We start from the raw sequence: 19352 nt of genomic DNA on the forward strand, positions 1-19352 counted from the left end.
TCTTTTTTTTTTTACTATTCTCATTACATTTTATAAGCTTCAAAGTGATGTAAAAAATATGTAACAGTCTTTATCTTTTCAGGGCCAGAATCTGACTATTTTAAGGAAGTGTCGGATATTGCTCTGTACTAATGCACCTTTTCCACAGAAGACATACTGACATGTCACAGTAGGAAAAGCAGGTATGAATAATAAAATGAATGATGGCTAGATTCATTTTAACTGCTTCAGTTTCAGGGTCCTTGTATTCTTAATGCTGGTTCACTGTCACACTGTCCTGACTTACTGGGACATTTGGATAGAACATGTGTTATTAGTGTAGTTAGTAACACCTGTGCTTTTTCTACTAAGTCAAGTCTGCTGTGAAAAAGGCCTGTTGTAACTTGTAATTTAAATGTGAGTTTATTTTGTGTGATACACTTTGTTAATCCCTCAGTAAGAACTTAAGGTAAATGCTGTTAATACATCCACTTGACAGTACATAAACATGTTTTACAAAAAAAAACTTGACTCATTTCAGTGCTGTTTCCGTTCTTTTCCTTTATTTGTAAAACTTTGGCGTTCTAGCCAACAATTTCAGTGATTGGCCAGGTATAGACAGTATGTACACTCTGAGCAATGGATGCACAACACAATATAATATGTACAATCTCAATATATCTGCAAACACAATATATACAGTCTTTCTGCTTGATGATAGTTGTACAACACTATATATATATACAATCTAACCTCTTTACTGGTGGCTTTGCATGACAGTATGTACAATCTAAATTAGTTAACAATATTTACAGATATAACTCCAACTTATGGTTGTACAACACAATATCTACATCTTTATCTGCATATTCATAGCTGCATCAGTCCCAGCTCCACCTCTTACCACCTCTGAACTTAATATGTACTGAATTACTGAATCGCTGCTACAGTGCTTATTAATTACACATCACAACATGTTTGGTTTTGCCTCTGACCGGTAAGTACGTGCGTTGATTGTGGAGCATCATAATCTACATTCCTATTGGTAACAACACTGTAATTGTACAACACAAAGTGCGCTACTCATATCTGCAAAACACCCTGTTCAGTCTTACCTCATATTTGTGATTGTACAGCTTCTCATTAGACACAGTCAGGGCAGCAGCAATAGACAGTATGTACAATCCTCTGTGACACAGTGGTTCTTAAACATTTTGGCTTTTAGACACCAACAGCAAACAGAAGCCTACTGGCAGCGACTTGACACACTCAAGCACACACAGAAAGATGAACTATTACACTGAATGCAGAGTTAATAACACAAAGTACAACAGGCTGCAGAGTGACATTTACCATTGAGCAATGCTCTGATGCTCTTTAGGTTTTCCTGCCTCTATGACGACTCTTAAGCCAAATAACATTTTGAATTATGCTATGATAAAACACAACAAACTACATTTAACACAAACACCTTCATAGCTCACGGTCCCAACTGATGTGGGAAGTGCAATAGAGACACGTTTAACAATAAATTTAATAAGAGTTAAAGGCTGCATTTATGGAAGACAGCAAATTATTAAGCATATTATGATACAATAAGACTTCAATGGCATTGCTAATGTAAGTAAGAATTCCCTTTGGTAGAATATTTACATTTTTAACATGCATAAGAATTCAGAAGATTGACTTAAGGAAAAATAGTACAATCTGAATGATATTGTCCCATTCAAATAGATGTTATGATGTAACATATATTTAATAAATATATGTTAGAGTAATGACTGTGGAAGACGGTATTATTACAGCTGTCCATGACATCATTTTCACATACATATACGGTATGTGCTGAATATGAAAACTAGGCTATTTGGCATTTCATTTGTGGCACTGAATATTGTTTTTTTTTGTTTGTTTGTTTTATGATTTTGGTCACCAGACGAATTCGTTCCACTTTCAGCTGTTGGAGCAACTATATCTATATAGTAGCTCCAGCAGGCAGGTAACAATTTGCCTATTTATATCACAATAAGCTCTAACTTTATTCAGACTTGTTTGATCAAAACGAAGTAAATGTCCACTCAGATCAGTCCAATTCCAATTTTAAAGTCATGACTGAACCATGAGAAATGTTGCCATATAATTAAATTAATATAAATGTTTTTTCAATCAATTGTGTATGTAAGAAAAATGTACACTTTGAATTGAGTGAACTGAAGCTAATCCTGATGCCAGTGTTGGTGGATTGTTTTCTTGTTGGAGTTAATTAGGCCTCTTTGGGATACGATTTTATTTTCCTGATCTGTCACATTCTTACAAGCACTTTATAACGGGGTGTGTGCTTTTAAAAAACACATCTTCTTAAATAATATATATTTTTTAATATATTTTTATAGTTTTATTCAGATTGTTAAGGCTACTCCTTTTCTTTAGGGTCTGCATTAACTTTGGGACTCCCCAGTTTCTTCATCCCTCTCCGCTGAGCCAGGCTGGAGGACTGAACAGGCTCCAGGACCGGAGCAGGAGCACAGCGCCTCAGAGCAGAGTAGGTGGCAGACAGTGCCCCCTGGTGGTAAAAAAGAGACTATTAATACCAATGACAGTAATACCTGCCTAACATGTCCAACTACTGAATAAGTGGCAGACAGTGCCACCTAGTGGACAGACAGAGACACTTTCCAGAACCTAAATACAATCTAGCTTTGTCATTCAGGCCAGTAGACACAAGGCCACAAATGATTTTATAGGCCACTTTTTCCATAATTTTTTGTTCTCTTGCGTTTAGGATGTAACATGGCTATACACAGAAAATGCTGAATGAAAGAATACAAAAATTTGGTGTGATAATCTCATGATATTTATACACGGGTCTGACCTTGACAACGTGTGCATCCTGTCTGGTGAGAACTCTGTCAGAGAGCTGGTCTCTGTCTACAATCCAGGGGTGACGGAGAACCTGAGAGGCATCACAGAAAAATAAATATTTTCTAATGTATTTATTGAAAACTGTATACTGAAATTCAAAGGTTAACATGAGTACAAACGGTGTGATGTCCAGTGTGTCAAATGGTTACCGTTACTGTTTATTGTCTGTATGAATGAATAAAAATGTGTAATATATAATATATTTCAAAATGTTTCCAGTTAACAGAGCATAAATGGTTAATAATACTACTACTAAAAAAAATTTAAAAAAAGAATATCAAAGAGGACCTGTAGCCTATTATGTATGAATATTACCTGTGGGGCAGTCAGCCGCTGGTGAGGGTCCACATGGAGCATCTTGATCACAATGTCCTGTTAAAGATATGTAGACAAGTACAGGCAATATTAGGTGAGACATAACATGATGTCAGGAACACAACCATTTTATGTGTATCTATCTATCCAAAGAAAAAAAATATTCAATTTTACCTTGGCAGCTTCAGATACCAGGTCCCAGTTCCCTCCTATGACAATGAATTTCCCGCTGCCGATTTGGGCCAGAATTTCCTCTGCTGAGTCCTCAGAGCTGCTGGCAAACGGGCTGAAACTGGCCAATAAAAATAAAACTTTACAGAGAACAATTCAAAGGTTGGGCGAATTACAATAACAGAGAATGAATCAGAGCATGGAGACTAGTTCGAACTGGTGTGAAAACCCACTTGGTAAATTAAATCCTCTGACATTATTGAATCTAAAAACAATAAAAACCTGCTGTAGGGAAGATGAAAAGCAATAACCTTTCATTTGACATGGGTAAAATACATGGTCTCTTATTGTCTTCGTCTATTGTCACCGGGGGAGTTAATTTAGAATACATCATGTTTACAGCAGGAAGGGGAGTTTGTAGAGAATGGCATCATTGCAGTTTACACATTTACACCAGGAAGCTGAACTGTAATGCAGCAGTCTGTCAGTGTTGAAACTGACCCAGCTATCATGGTGTAGAGCAGGATCCCCAGGCTCCAGATGTCACAGGCTGCATCATAACCCTGCTTCCTCAGAACCTACACACACATACAAAGACACACACCCAGTAGTGATTTCAACTGAGCGCACGGAGGGGATTATTTTCTGTGATTAATTACTTTTTTGATAGCTGTTTCATAATTTGTGGAGGTAAGATATTAGAGACTTTCTATTATGATTACTGATATACTGTACCTCAGGAGCCATGAACGTCGCTGTGTAACAGGGGGTCATCAGTAAGCCATTCTCTGCCCTGAGCTGTTTGGCAAAACCAAAATCACATATTCTAATGCATTCTGGGAGTCCACTATCATCAGAATAGCGAATGTTACTAGGCTTCAGGTCTCGATGCACAACCTAAAACACACAAACACACAAACAAAGAAAAATGCAGCAAGTGAACATTAGTTTTGCAGAATAGAAAATCCTTTACTGCGACCAGATCCACCGCTGTGAAAAAGTTATCCAGACACAAAAAAAGGTTGCTCAAATCTTGAAAACCAAACAGTATTTTGTAAGTCAGTGTAAAGCGGGCTCTGTCGCCCTGTCTTACCCCCTGCGAGTGTAAATATTCCACAGTCTTGGTCAGTGTGCAGATGATGTCTGACGCGTCTCTCTCTGTAAAATTTGGCACCGTCAGAGCTCTGTCCAGCAGCTCTTCACCTCTCAGTAAGTCTTGAACCAGGAACACACACTGGCCGTCATCAAACACCTAACGGTAAACACACACACAGGATAATGACCCATACACATGGCTTATTAAAAACTCTTATGATGATGCTAAAGAAATTCTGCTTGTCTTTTTTGCTTCTTTTTTGTGTGTTACACTTACATCCTTCAGGGTAATAATATTTGGATGTGGTCCGTATCGCAACAGAATCTCAATCTCTTCTGATGGATCTTTCCTCACTCTCTCAATAATCTGACACAAAAACAAAACAACAACAGGATATGTTGTAAAAGACACACAAATGCAACTTCTAAATGGGTACGGCCTTTAACCACAATGCAACACACCCTGTACATATGGAAATACAACATTTTGTTGGTTGGATTTGTTGGTGTTGGTGGTGTCAGACTGTGAGTGCTATAAAATGCTGTGATAAAAGCAGTAAATTCTTTTCTATACATGTCCAAAAATACTTTGTATATATTTTAACATTAATACAAGAACTTTGTTGCATATCTAAATATTCTAATAAAGGTTTAACGTCCACTACCTTTACTGAATACTCCACAGCAGTCACTCTGTGCAGACATCTTCTGCTGACAGAAGTCGCTGTTTGTCCAACTTCCTCCTTAAGCTCATAGACATCGCTGAAGGCCACATCACCACGGAGATGCTGCAGGAAACACAACTAATCAGACACACAATCTTCTAATATATTTCATATATCTGTCATAGTCAAATGAGACAGAGTCATATATTAGGTGAGAGAATAATTGCTTTGTCCAGCAGTCAGCTGCTGCAGTAATAAAAATTACTGTGATTTATGGTGGTAATGTTGAGAAATAGCCAATCTCTTAATTATTCAGACTGTTAATCTGTCAAGTACCTCATAAAACTGACTGATTCACTGATTTATTTGTTATCCAATCGGTGTGCAAGTGTAGGGCTGAGCTGTTTTAGACACGGACATATTGTATATACCTGTGCTATGGGGTTGATGTTGTTCACCTCCTGACGAGAAGGTGCTACCGTAGCAACACTAGGCTCCTGATTTTGATTAGTTGCAACAAAGCTGAAACCACGAAACAACTGGTGTGTGTTTGCGCTGGGAGGGATGCCAGGAGAATCTGTAAAGACACAAAAAATAACACTAATATTACAATAATATTACAATATTACTAACAAACAACTGGATACATCCAATCAGCTAATGGACTCATCTTATTTTATCAATGCACATGTGTAGTGTTAATATATATAATATCATAGTGTGTGTGTGTGTTTTAGTTACCAGTGGGTGTTCTGGAGGTGAACTCAGGGTCAAAATGGAAAGTGTCTTCAGGTCTTCCAACTGTGGGTTTGAATGGAGGCCTCATTTCCTTCCTGTACAACTTCTACAGAAAACAATAAGAATCAACAATATCAGCAGCTGTCAACAGGTTGACCACAAAATGAGTCATGACCTGATAGAAATTTACAACACAATGAAATAATCAATGCCTATAATTGTCTAGTAGAACGTGTTTTGTGTGTCAACAGAACTTTACTTTCTTTGCACTAAATTACTGTTTGTAATTGTCACTGGATCCAGTATGAACAATGAAATATGGACCCGGCTCCACAGCCATTAAATGAAATGTTCATGTCCCACCCACATGTCTCACACCAAACTAATCCTAAATAGGGTTGCACATTTCCAGGAATTTTGAAAGTTGGAAACTTTCCATGGGAATTTATGGGTATAACATTTATGGGAAATAACAGGAATTTATGGGAATAAACAGGAATAAACCGGGAAATTCCCCTTAACAGGAAACTTAAATATAGTTGGGGAAAATATATTTTAGCATAATCTTGACTAAAACAACACTTTTGATCTCTTACGACATAGCACATAGCACACTGCTTACTGCAGGGCTATTGATGCACTGTGCATTCCTCCATCACACGCACAGATGATTTCTCCAACCCTGGACCAGGACCACACTTTTGAGCCCAGAGCACAAGACTATTGAAGCCACACATTTGAGTTTGTAGACTACATAATATTGTTAATTTTTTTTTAAATTGTAATATTTTGCATGGTTTGCTTATGACAAAACAAAATGTTTACATTTATGTTTGGATATGACACAGTTCGTTTAAATTACCCCCAATTTTCAGTTATTTCCCATAAATTTCCATAATTCCCATAGAGTTTATTCCCCAGATTAACATTCCATGGAAAGTTTCCAGAAATTTACCGCCCCTTTGCAACCCTAATCCTAAAAAGAAGTAACGTTGAATGTAAACATGTGCCAAGTCAGCAATGACACACACTGATCTTGAATGTTTTTAGCAATGTAGGGTGATGCCAGGTGAAAACCCATTATGTCACAGTACACAGTTTATACTCATACTTCATTTTAAGTGTATTACTGAACATGGCCTGCAGATGTCAGCATTTCCTGCTGTGAAGAGTGTGGGTCAGGGTTTCACATAAAAAAAAATAGATAAAAAAAATGCTGTTTTTTATGGTAAGATTGTTACTAGTAATATACACTAATATACTGTTATTTGCTATTTAATTTGTACACACCCACACCCACTAAGAGGATGAGGAGGCAGATTTTGTTTGTTATGACAGAAACTCCTTAAGGATCCAAGAGATTAATAAAAGATTGGAGGCTCACAGAGAAAAAGTCAAACACAATTCTGATGGACAACAGAGGAACCGTTTGGCCTGATACAGCACAGTGATTTAATTAGCATAGTGTGGAGGAGAAGTTAAGCCTCTTATTGATAGCTAGTCGCATCAAGCCAGCAACACCATCTGTAAATGGGAATATGTGGCGTTTGGCAGGGGTGAGTAGGTAGTAATGTACCGAGGAGTAACAGTGGTTAGGTCAGAGATTAGTGGACATGCAAAGCAGATAATAGTGGATTTTGTTAGAAATTAGAGCATCTCTGCTCACAAACAACAGCAGTTTTGTTTTGTTCACTCAATAAAACAAGGGAACAAGACCTCTTTCTTGCTGGAGTGTACATCTAAGCTTGGTAAAGCTGCAAATGAGTCTCCCTCACTCCTTTAATGCTATGAAACATCAAATCTGACCACTAAAACTGTCTGCTATGCACCTCTTGAAAGCATTTACCAAAGTAACATAAGTGCTTTGATTCTCACCAGTGTAAGCTTGTTGAGTGCCACTCTTGTTAGGGTATGCAATAGAAGGCTTACTTAGGGTTACTCACTTGTAACCCAGGAGGTGCAAGAAAAGCTTTCAAGTTTGCCAGAAACAAAACTAGTTTCAGAGCACGATTCAGTGTTGTTTGACAGTCGACTTAAACAGAAGCTTTATGCAAGAGTTTGAAGAGGGAGTGCATGCCAAGGTTAGATCATGATGGCACAGGTAATGTCTGTGTTTGTTGTCAACGTCAATTTGCGCATGAGCAAACTTTCAGTGAGAAAGGCTATTATAGATAAGAGGATTAATTACAGCTGGGAAAGACAGGCAGAAAGGGAAGTTAGGGATTTTGCCACTCAACAAAATCTCATACTAAGCATGTTCAATGAGTCATAAATGTGGGCGACTCTAGAGGAAGTGGATGAACAGCTGCAGGGTTTCGATGACAGGATATAACTATAATCACCACAACGTTATTCAGATGGGCTGTTCTTATTTTTTTATTTACCCGTGCCCCTAATTTTAGTAGTGCAACTTCAGGAAAACCAGTACATTTGTCATATAATGAGGAAAAAATATATTTTTTAAAAGAAAAGTTCTTTGAGTTAATAAAAAGGGAAAAAGATTTCTTGCTAACACAACTTTAAACATAAAATGAATGTATGTATGAGCAACCAGGAGTAGCTGTTAGTAGTAGGACAGAATCTCTACTGTGGATGACAAATACTTACACTCCCAAATATGCGGTAAGTAAATACGTTAAGTGTACCTTTATAATTATTTTCCCTCCCTGAAACAAGATTAGACAGCCTAAAATTTAAATAGATAGTCTAGGATATATAATGAATATATATATATATATATATATATATATCTTATTAATATATATAGATTATAGTATATATATATACTATATATATATATATAGATAGTGCGTGTTGTAGTTGTACTCACATTCCAGTCTATTGATGCAAAGAATCGATGTCTCTTTATTTCTTCCACTCCATCTGGTCCTGCACCTAATCAGTCACACAGATACAGAGACATTATTCACATCGATTAGGAAAAAACAGACAGCATGGAAAAACACCTACAAATTAAAAACTAACTATAGTCACACAGTTAGTTAGTTATGCAGTTAGTTTTTATTAAGTGTTTTATGTGTACTGCCAATTTTCCAGTGAACCCTTATGATGGTTTGTCTGGTTGGACATCTGGCATACTATAGGAAGGCTGTGGAAGCTATCATCAGGATGAGGTTTAATAGCATTGTCTCCCTAGGTCTGTATGTATGGAGTGTCTATTATTAACTGATTCGACAGCAGAGTGTGAAAAAGAATTGATTTAATTTAGGTTGCTGCTATCATCTGCAGCCTTATTGTCCCATACCTTTTGCATCCCTACAGGTAAGAACTGCCCTTTGTAATTGGTAATCCATAGCAGCACAAAAATGTAGTTGCAGTTGTACTGTATTCTGAAAACATATTTGCATATCTGTTTCCATGGTTTATGTAGAAAGTACCTAATCGATTAGCAGGGTTCCTCTTGAAGAGTGCTCTTAATAAACTTTGCACTTCAGGACTGAGGAACTGTGGCATTCCCAGCTTAGCCCTAAACAAACAAGACAAGGAACAGGTTAAGACGACAGAGAGAGTTCTAAAATCTACAGGAGGTGTGAAAACCTGTTTAATAAATCAAAACACCTCTGATGTTATAACATCTAGAGACAATGAAACCCCACTGTAGAGAAGATACAAAAAAAGAAATAACCTTTGATTTGGCATGGGTAAAATACACGGTCTCTTATCGTCTTCACTGTTATTTGACATGGGGAGTTCATTTAGAATTCATTATGTTTACAGCAGCAGGGGGAATTTGTAGAAATTGGCGCCATTACAGTTTACACATGCACAAAAGAAAGCACAACTGTACTGCAGCAGTCTGTCAGTAGTGTCAATCTTATCTAAAATAAACCACAACAGCAAAGATGAATTATTACAGGTTAGTACTATGACCAAACAGATGCAGTGTCACGGGGAAAGCAGATCAGAAACTTAGCTTATGACAAATATACAATAACTTCCTGTACTGTATATACTTCATATGAAACTACACCTCACTCTTACATAGAAACTAAGAAGACACTAATGACGCATCACTAACACAAGAAAACAATATTAACTTTGAATTACGCTTACTTTAGAATAAGTGCCATTGTTTCCTTACGATCTTTTCCTTGGAATGGTAACGATCCTGTCAACATCTCAAACTGGAAAACAATACAAGGTCATGTAGAGGTGAATCATTCTTAACTTTAATACATAATGAATGTTTATTCATTCTTTCCTAAAACCTTTGTTGAATCTGTATAGTCCAGACGACGTATATTGAAATGTGCAGTGAGTTGTTTCTTTGTTTTAATATTTGTATATCCCTAATACTAACTGGAGGCAGATAGGGGTGACACTTTTCCCTGGTGCCCTGTTGTACTGTAGCTGCAAGCTGTCAGTGAATATTAACCTCTTTTGAAGTATTAGTAAAATAAGCTACCAGCCTAACAAAACAAGCTGGATCCAACAGATGCACGATTACTGAAAGTGATGGAAACCTAATCTGCCAGATACGATAATTAAGCAGCTTTACTGCCAGAAAAAAAAGCCAAATTAAGAACATTGGCACATTATCCAAGAGCTGAGTGTTTGGCTCACAAGACATAGTCATGCCTGCTGCTTTTAATAGCATGATCAGACAAAACTTGCAAGTCAGTAAAAAGAAGCAATTATGTGCTCAGAGTGAAGATCACAAGTACGCATAAAAAGTGAAAACAGGCTGTTAAAGTAATAGACAAAACAATTAAATGAAATTAAAACAATTAAACAATTCTTACCATAAGCACCCCAAATGACCACCAGTCAGCACTTTGTGTATGCCCTCTTCTGTTTACGACTTCTGGAGCCATGTACTCTATTGTTCCACAGAAGGAATATGCTCTTTTATCATGGTCGATGGCCTCCTTACTTAATCCAAAGTCTGAAACAGAGAAGGGAGAACAAGGTCAGCAGACATTAAGTAAAAGATGAATAGAAAGACAGAAAATTAAAAGACAGAAAATTGTTGAATGCACTGACCAGTTATCTTAATGTGTCCTTCTTCATCCAGAAGAATACTGTTGAGAAAAAAACATTGAAATCTGTGTTTAAAACAATTTACGTAATAAATAATAGACCCACACAAAAAAAGGGAGCCTTCATGAGAAAGTACTTTTCAGGTTTGAGGTCCCTGTAGATGATGCCCAAACTGTGTAGATGGTCCAAGGCCAGGGCCAACTCTGCAAGGTAAAATTTCACATCCTCTTCTGTAAACATGACCTAGAACAAATAAAGACATGTGGCAGTACTGAGTAATCACAATCAAGGACAAAAAAAGACATTACCTTAACAAACATTATTAGGAAAATATATATGTAAACATAAAATATTAAATAGCCGTGATTATGCGTCTCTTGGTGACTCAAATATGTACTTTTTGCATGCCTCTTAAAACAGTAAAGAAATCTGCTTAATTACTTGGCCATTACTTGTTTGTTCTTTCTTCAGTCCATTGGGTGCAGTAGAACAGACAAAAATAGCTTCCCACTGTAGCAAAAACACTAATTGGTTTGGACTTTTTTTGTCTTAAAGGAATAACAAAATAAAACCCATCTCACCACCAACACACTAGTTTGTTCCTTGTTTACTGATGATACATTAGCCTATACAACTAACTAACAGAGGTGAGGGTCACATCAACACAGCGTTCTCAAGGACAATGATGCGGGGATATATTCACTCCTGGTGATTCTGCAGCCCATAACAAACCTTGAAATGTGAGGGGCTGTGATTCTTTTTGTGGCGAGATGGAGAAAGAGCTAGTGGGCCTATCAGCAGCAAACCTACCTCCTTTGACAGACGAGTGAAAAGGTCTCCTCCTCTGAGGAAGTCTAGGATCAGATAAAGCTTTCCTTCTGTCTGAAAGGCTACACACACACACACACACACACACACACACACACACACAAGTTACACAACACATATCGAGGCATTTGAGGAAGTATTTAAAGTAGAAAAGGTGCATATTGTGCATACCCAACCTCAGCAGGGTACAGGTGTGGGACAAAATCAGGTATCAGAAATAACATGTATGCATTTAAAAGATTACTTTGTCCAACATAATCTATGTGTAATAGCTCACAGTGTTTTACAATGAGGCAAAGTAACAGCCCCAGATGTTCCAGTGGAGATTCTCAGCAGCAAAAGTAAAGCAAAGTGGACATTGGAAAGTCATCTAAACCTCATTGCGTGTGTTCTTTTTGTCAAAAAGAGGATGTGGTTTTGTTATATATGGGAATAGGCAGTAATTTCAGAGAGGCAGATATTCAAATCAGACAGTCAGACTTACCATAGTGCAGTTTAACTATAAATGGATGGTTCACTTCAGCCAGAATGTCTCTTTCCATTTTAGATCGCACACGATCCCGAACTGAGAAGAATATAGTGGGACAGGAAAAATTTGTTTAATAACACAATATTCACTTATGTCTATCTACGTGCAGATAAATCACAGCAAGCCTCTAATACCTAAAGTTAGATATCAGTAGGTTTTCTGTCAGATGTAACTCCATTTACTTACGAATGTAATTGAAAAATGTAAATTGAATTAGACCCACACCATAGTGCTGCTGGTTTATAACACAAAAACTGTTATTGTGTTATTGTGTTACTGCAGCATCCATCTCCTTGACAGGATGAGACCATAACTATTTAAATTCTATGGGCACAGTACGAGAGGACAGAGGCTTGTCCAAATACACTGAATCGGCGCATGATATCTCAACCTCATTTACAAAAATTCCATTCAACTCAAGACAGTTTATCTGCATCAAAAGTACAAATAACCTCTTTTACCCCAATTTCTCGATTCAATTAAATTTCATTCATATAGCAACAAATCATTACAGACGTTCTGATACTTTCCATATAGAGGAGATCTAGATCATACTTTTGTATTATATAATTTACCAAACAATTCCCAAATGTAGGGCACTCTGAGACCTCTAACTGTTATCATTCCTGTGCGTGACCGATATTACACTTAACAAATTGGCACTCATAGTTTTAATTGCAGCGTTTTTGACTGTGGCCGACACATAAATAGGTAAACCACATTTTTACCTTTCAGCGTGGCTTTCTTCAGGACCTTCATGGCATACAGCTGTCCTCTGTCCACTCCTCTGATCTTCCTCACCAAAAACACCTGGAATCATCATCATCATCATCATCATCATCCATTTGGTAAAAATGAAAACAGCAGGGAATATGTTAATGCACGTCATTCGGGTGTTGCTAATCAGTGGTGTAACTAAGTACATTTACTTCTACTACTACTTCTCAGAGACAAATATTGTACTTTTTACTACACTACATTTGTTTAGGTTTAAGTTTAAGTAACTAGTTACTTTATAGATTACAATTTTTCACAACATTCCTACTCTGTGAAAATAATGAATCTCCTAATTTGGTGATTTTTTTCTAAAAACTGAAGTACTGAGAGAAATGATCCTTCTTAAATAAAAAAAAAATGGATTAGCTGGAGATGCATTATCAAAAAGTTGCTGTCCTGAGCTCATTAAAATATTTAAATATACATGGTTATCATAAGAGCTATGATGATTTTATACAATACTATACATTGTTGTAGATTAAACTGCAACACCGTATATAAAGTAGTTAAAATGAGTACAACCGTACACATCTACAGCAACATACACATTAATGCAGCAGTAACATTAATCCATTTAATCCATTAATCCAATTAATCCAAAGACATACAGTACATTTCTGCAGAATTAGTATAGCTAATAGTAAGACTAAGTATAGTACTTAGAGTAAAGTTTGAATGCAGAACTTTTACATGGGGTGGGCTATTTTCAGAGTGAGCCATTGCTAATGATATTACAGAGACTACACCAACCTGCTGTCCAGCTTTTTGCCTCAAATGCTAATTTACACCCACCCTCACCTGCAACTTGTAGGCTACCAAGATGAGGGAAGTGCCAGTTTTGATCTCTGTTTATTAAAAAAATTCACATAAATGCTGTTTCACTGTGATGGAGGCACCAGCTATGACTTGACATAAGACATGTGGTTGCTAAATGATAAATTAAGCCTGTCCATAGCTATCTATGCAAGCATGCTGACCAGACTACAGTCTTCTAACAGACTTCATTTCCCTTTCTGTGAGGCCGAGTTAGCATACTGCTAAACTGCAGTCTTACAATACACATACACATTAAGCTGACTCCACGTACATTTGTGTACATTTAGTCTGGGGCTGTTTTTAGGTTGGGTCCTTTGGTTCCTGTAAATTAAAATCTTAATGCTACAGCATACAATGATATATTTGAGACTTAAACTTGACTTCCCTTACATTAGTGCATGAGTAAATCCCTGCGGTTTGGTATCACACTCTCCTGGAAAGTCTTCCCAAGGGAGTGGAGACTATTACAGCAGCATATTTATTCCCATGGTTTTTGAATCGGTTGAAGTGTACTGCCCGGATATTCTAGTGGAAGTGCTGTGGTCACATTTGACAGATAATTGAAGTTTACATAAACATGTAGTACAGCTGAAGAGACCTAACCTTAGTAATAACTTAGTACATTAGCACTGGGTCCAGTATCACCATCCCTGTTGCCTGAAAACCTGCTTCATATCAGATTTCCCCTTTACATGAGTCATGGTTTGAGATATTCAGGTCTCAGCATTTATGGTTACAACGTGTATCCTGTACCTTTCCATAGGAGCCCTGTCCCAGCACTTTAAGCAGCTGGAACTGAGAGGGGTCTGCTTTCTCACAACCCTCCTTAACATGGTGGCTGATGTCAATCTCCTTAAGGATACTGTCATCCTGAGGAAAGAGATACAGACGTCACGATTAGTGTGCTATTCACATATTTACAAAGACATACACAGAAATGAATCTCAGTGGTGATAGGGCTCAGCAGTTATGAAATACTGTTCATGTAACTTCCACATCTTTATAATATTATTCAATAAGTAATACGCACATAAAGACTGGTGTTTATCCATGAGCCATTATGTTATTGGTGGGAAGGCATAGGTCAAGGTCACTAGCAGTGACGCCTTATGTAAACTGCCCATTTCTACCTATTGAGTCTGCTCAGTGAAACAAATCATCAGGTATTAACCTGAGGCACTGAGATCAGTCAGTTTGACGATATGTAATTTTGTAAAGCTGTCAGTGTCATTTAGAAGCTCAAACATCAAGTATAAAATGCCAACAAGAGTTTGCAAATCTGTTCTTGTATTTGATAGTTTGTAGTTAAGCCAAAGATTTATTTACATCATGTAATGTGTGAATGTGATATTTTACAAGATTATTTCTCCAAATTTCCTTTCTGGTCTCTTTTGGTTTGTAGAAATGGAAAACGTTGCCTGCCACAGTCACATCAACACAATATATAATGTTTCTATAATGGCATGAGATCTAATCTTCATATGGACTCAAACGACCATTTTAATCTAAAAATACTCAAACTGTCACTTAGATCTGTTTCTGCTAAGCCAGGAAATGATTTGATTTGCTATCTCTGCAGTGTTAATGAGTCTGTGAAACACAGCACTTTTGTTGTCTGTTACATTTTACCCCAATCACAATCATAGCAGCAGATAAGCAGGTTATTAACTCTCAAATTCAGGATCCAAGATTTTTTTTTTTATTTCAGCAAGAACAAAATCTCCAATTAATCCACTTGTATGAAAAAAAAGACACTTGCTTCTGTATATTTCACACATTATGAATAGATTCATTTTGGAAACAAGGGAAATGATCTCACCCTCTTGGCAAGTTCTTTGGTATTCAGCAATGGAGATAATTACTGAAATAGAGATTTTCTCTTTGCAGTCTAGATCCTAAAGGAGGGGTAGAACCAGACAGAGCCACACATCCATCCTCAGTGAAACAAACCTGACAGCATAGCAGCAGTGCAGATCCACACCCCACAGAAGACAAGTCAGTGATGTCAAAGGATTTTCCATCGCAATGTTTTACACTTGCTTTGACAAGACACGTCAGTGTCTGTGCAAATTTGCAAAATAGTTGAAGGCTCCTTTCCTAGTATGTGGACTTGTCTCAAATTATAGTGATTACATGATGTAAATGAGTTCATGCATAAGGCATATGCTGTTCAAACAGCATCTGAGAGCACTGTGTTAATCATCTGGGGTCCAATCAATGGCCCTATCAGTTGCTTTTGTAATTGCAGGCAATCGCTCGTACCCCAGAGGGTTAATACGAGATGGCTGGAGTCTAAGCACTGAACAGGGATTGCACTTTGAGTGTAAAGGTGAATAGTAGATAAGGTCTTTGCACACTAAAACTAGTCAAACTTCAACCCTGATTCCAAAAAAAGTTGGGATGCTTTGTTAATGCATCAATGCATCAGTGTACATTAACAAAAAAACAAAAAGGTTTATCAGTTTGAACATTGAATATATTGTATTTTTATACGGTATTCAGTTGAATATATGTAAATCATTGCATTCTGATTTCATTTATGTTTTGCATAACTATTTTGAAAGCAGAGTTATGTGTTTACAGTTTTTTCGGCAGCAGTCACCTGCTCTAACGTCAATGATTGGGCTGTAGCTTGAAGTGTAACATACTGGAAAGTTTCAGCTCATAGAGAGTGGTGCAGTTTGCCTTATGTGATTTATTGCTGTCTTATTCCTCCGATAAAGGGCAGAAGGAGTGGTGTCCAGAAATTAGAAAGGAAAAAGGTTCAAGGTCTTGGAATAAGCTTCTGGGATGCTGATCTAGCACTAACCCTGAACTCTGACCTTCCAAATCAAGAAGGAGGGAAATGAAAAGAATAGCAACCCACGTGGAGCATCAGAGCATCATGTTAGAGATACAGTATGGGCTGTCAGCTAAACAGGTAACAGGCCATTTATGTCAGCCAGAAAGAATCACACAAACAGGTAGATATCCTGTCAGGTTGATACATCAGCAGTCATGACAACAAAAACCAGAGGAGGGGAGGGGGAGTCTATTTTCTATTTATATCTCAAACATACAGGTAGATGTGCCGCAAACAGCATACTCCCTCTCTCTCCTCCACACTGGTTTGTTTGGGCTATAAATAGACCTCCACTGCTGCGGACATCCACTGAATCAATCTGTCTGTATCCATTTATCCATCAACCTGCCTGCTTGTTTTCCTGTCGGATTGTATTTCCATATAGCCTGTCTCTCTCGCTCTCTCTCTCTGTTAGTCAAAACACAGTGTCTCTGTGTTTTCTGGATTCTTGACAGACGGGCAAAGCAACAGCTGTAACGATTCTGCAGCGACTCCTGAACACAACAACAAACCAAATAACACACATTCCTCCCACACCCATTCCCATGTGCACACAGACTCTTCACACACACACATTCTCGTCTACTGCTGATATGAAACGGCTGTTGTTTTTGTTTTTTGTTTTCTTGGAGCCTTAATATTCATACAAACACTTGATGGTGCAACTGTGATGCAACCCCCCTTTTGGCACACACAGATTCACACACACACATGTACGGATCTTTAGTAAGTTTGTATTGGTCCTCGGTGGGTGGGTGTCTAAAACAGATTGACTAACCTCGAGTTGACAGAAGCCTGCAGTGTTTTTGTTCCTCGCTGCCTTGTTCTTCAGATAGATGGAAAACCATCTCCGCACTGTGAATTTTCGCGTGCTGGTATCCATGGCAATGGGCAGATCTGTGCATCTATCCCATAATGATGAACATCTCCCTACAGGAGGTCCTAAGGTAGAGACACAGAAACAGAGCTTTTCCTTTTATTGGTTATCTATTTGTCCCGCAGTTCATCCATTGGCCCGTCCTCAATGCAGTTGTTACATTTTAGTTTTCCCATAATTCACATTCGCTGCTCGTCTCTCCGGTGGATTTCAGCCTGACGTTTCCCTTCTCTGTCTCCCAGGCTGCAGTGGATGCCAGTGAGCACGCAGTCAGAGTTAATCTGTGCAGACAGACAGGCAGGCTGACGGACAGGGCAGGTGCTGCTGGGGTTTCGGGATTGTCTTGCTTGTTTTGCAGCAGGCTCGCTGCGTGAGGCTGCAGTGAGGTGACGAATAAATCTGTTCAGCTGAATCAGGAGGTGTGTGTGTGTGTGAGCTCCCTCTTCACATCTCTCTGCCCAAGCATGTGTGTGTGTGTGTGTGTGTGTGTTCATCCCCTGCTGCCTCCTTGTCTCTCTCTCTCCCTCTCTCTCTCTCTCTGCAGAACAAGGGATTGTCACCAGTCACATTGTGTGCCGGCGAGCTCCCGACCCCTCCCTCCCTTTTCTCCTCTGTTTCTGCCCCTCACCTCCCTCTCTCTCTCTTTCCCACCAGCATACAGCAACAGCTGGCGAGGTCACATGGTGTAACCCAGCTACCTCTAACTGTCTTCCTTTTTCCTCTGTCCGTGCTCCTGCATGATGACATCCCAAATACATAAACAGATACAGACAATAAAAAAAAAAAGGAAAGAAAAAATAAAGAATGACAAACTAAAGTAGAAAATAAGCGGTTAAGTGGTAACAACATAGACCTGTGGAAAATACTGTGACTCAGATTTAGCGACAATGCATCAGAATTCAGTTCAGTTTAATCATTGTTACAATAAATGATGATGACAGAAGCAGGGACAGCAATCACACAGAGTACAGTGTGATCTGGCTGATCACTGGTGTGTGTGTGTGTGTGTGTGTAGGTATTTGGATCTGTCACATCAGCAGCTTTGCAGAGCTGCAGTGTTACATAAGGACAGAGAGAGAGAGAGAGAGAGAGAGAGAGAGAGAGAGAGAGAGAGAGAGAGAGAGAGAGACCAAGGGAAGTGGGAGACACGGGGGGGTTATTAGATGGAAGCAGGGGATAAATCAGGACTTCTGCTCTACCTGATCAAGTGTTCGTAGCTGACCTGGGCTTAATTTTTTTTCTCTAAAATAAGGTTCTTCAGCCAGGGTAATTCACCTCTAAAGCTTAAACTGTTATCCCCATACTTGGAACGTCACTAAAAGCAGAGCTCATAGTACTGTTTTCATGCATTTGGCAGGATTTGGACCACATTTAGAATATAGCTGGCACATAGTTTGAGGGCATTTTAGCACTATTGAATATGTTATCAGATGTCAAACTATGATGTTGTGTTGTGGGAGGATGATTCAGGATTATGGACTGTTGTCTTTGTTGCAGTAGGATTATGCTTCTGTACGGAGATCACAACATTAATGTTCATACACCCGGAGTAGATCTGAACAGATAGAAAAACAGACGGGCTGAAATATAGTACTATCACAATAGTATTGTATTATTATTATATTATATTATTATATTCCATGCATATAGACAGAAGATGCCCCTTGAAACCATCCTGACAAAGCCGTTTCCAAGCAGATGGTCATTCTATATTTATTCAGCGAGTTCTATTTATAGGCTGAAGTCACTTTCGATTAGATAAATTAAAAATGCAAAAAGATACACTTTAATCAATAT

At 38.2% G+C, this 19352-nt stretch overlaps 1 protein-coding gene and 1 long non-coding RNA gene across 2 annotated transcripts; one reads left to right on the plus strand and one right to left on the minus strand.

Moving 5' to 3' along the window:
* Positions 1 to 520: 520 nt before the first annotated feature.
* rps6ka2 (ribosomal protein S6 kinase, polypeptide 2) lies at positions 521 to 18037 on the minus strand. Its single transcript, XM_019254331.2, has 22 exons — positions 17457 to 18037; positions 14590 to 14706; positions 12972 to 13053; positions 12199 to 12279; positions 11697 to 11776; positions 11023 to 11129; positions 10890 to 10927; positions 10649 to 10791; positions 9960 to 10030; positions 9284 to 9372; positions 8716 to 8780; positions 5889 to 5991; positions 5579 to 5724; positions 5148 to 5270; positions 4760 to 4849; positions 4481 to 4639; positions 4123 to 4284; positions 3889 to 3965; positions 3391 to 3508; positions 3217 to 3273; positions 2852 to 2932; positions 521 to 2542 (listed from the first exon to the last, which is right to left on the minus strand). The coding sequence occupies exons 1-22, from the start codon at positions 17559 to 17561 to the stop codon at positions 2393 to 2395; spliced, it is 2244 nt and encodes a 747-aa protein (XP_019109876.2). The 5' UTR covers positions 17562 to 18037; the 3' UTR covers positions 521 to 2392.
* On the plus strand, positions 7147 to 17351 carry LOC113746344 (uncharacterized). The gene is made up of 3 exons (XR_003462779.1): positions 7147 to 7441; positions 15724 to 15831; positions 16560 to 17351. It is a non-coding gene; the product is annotated as an uncharacterized LOC113746344 (long non-coding RNA).
* Positions 18038 to 19352: the final 1315 nt, after the last annotated feature.

The sequence above is a fragment of the Larimichthys crocea genome, chromosome VIII, assembly GCF_000972845.2.
Source record: "Larimichthys crocea isolate SSNF chromosome VIII, L_crocea_2.0, whole genome shotgun sequence".
Taxonomy (NCBI): Eukaryota; Metazoa; Chordata; class Actinopteri; family Sciaenidae; genus Larimichthys; species Larimichthys crocea.

Bases quoted from the DNA above. Each gene is read 5' to 3' on its own strand.
- rps6ka2 (XM_019254331.2), bottom strand. From the start codon at position 17,561: ATGGATACCAGCACGCGAAAATTCACAGTGCGGAGATGGTTTTCCATC. The intron at 5,271-5,578 runs GTATATACAATA...TGTTTCCTGCAG, and splicing joins ACATCAACCCCATAGCACAG to CATCTCCGTGGTGATGTGGC. The intron at 2,933-3,216 runs GTAATATTCATA...GATGCCTCTCAG, and splicing joins AGCGGCTGACTGCCCCACAG to GTTCTCCGTCACCCCTGGAT.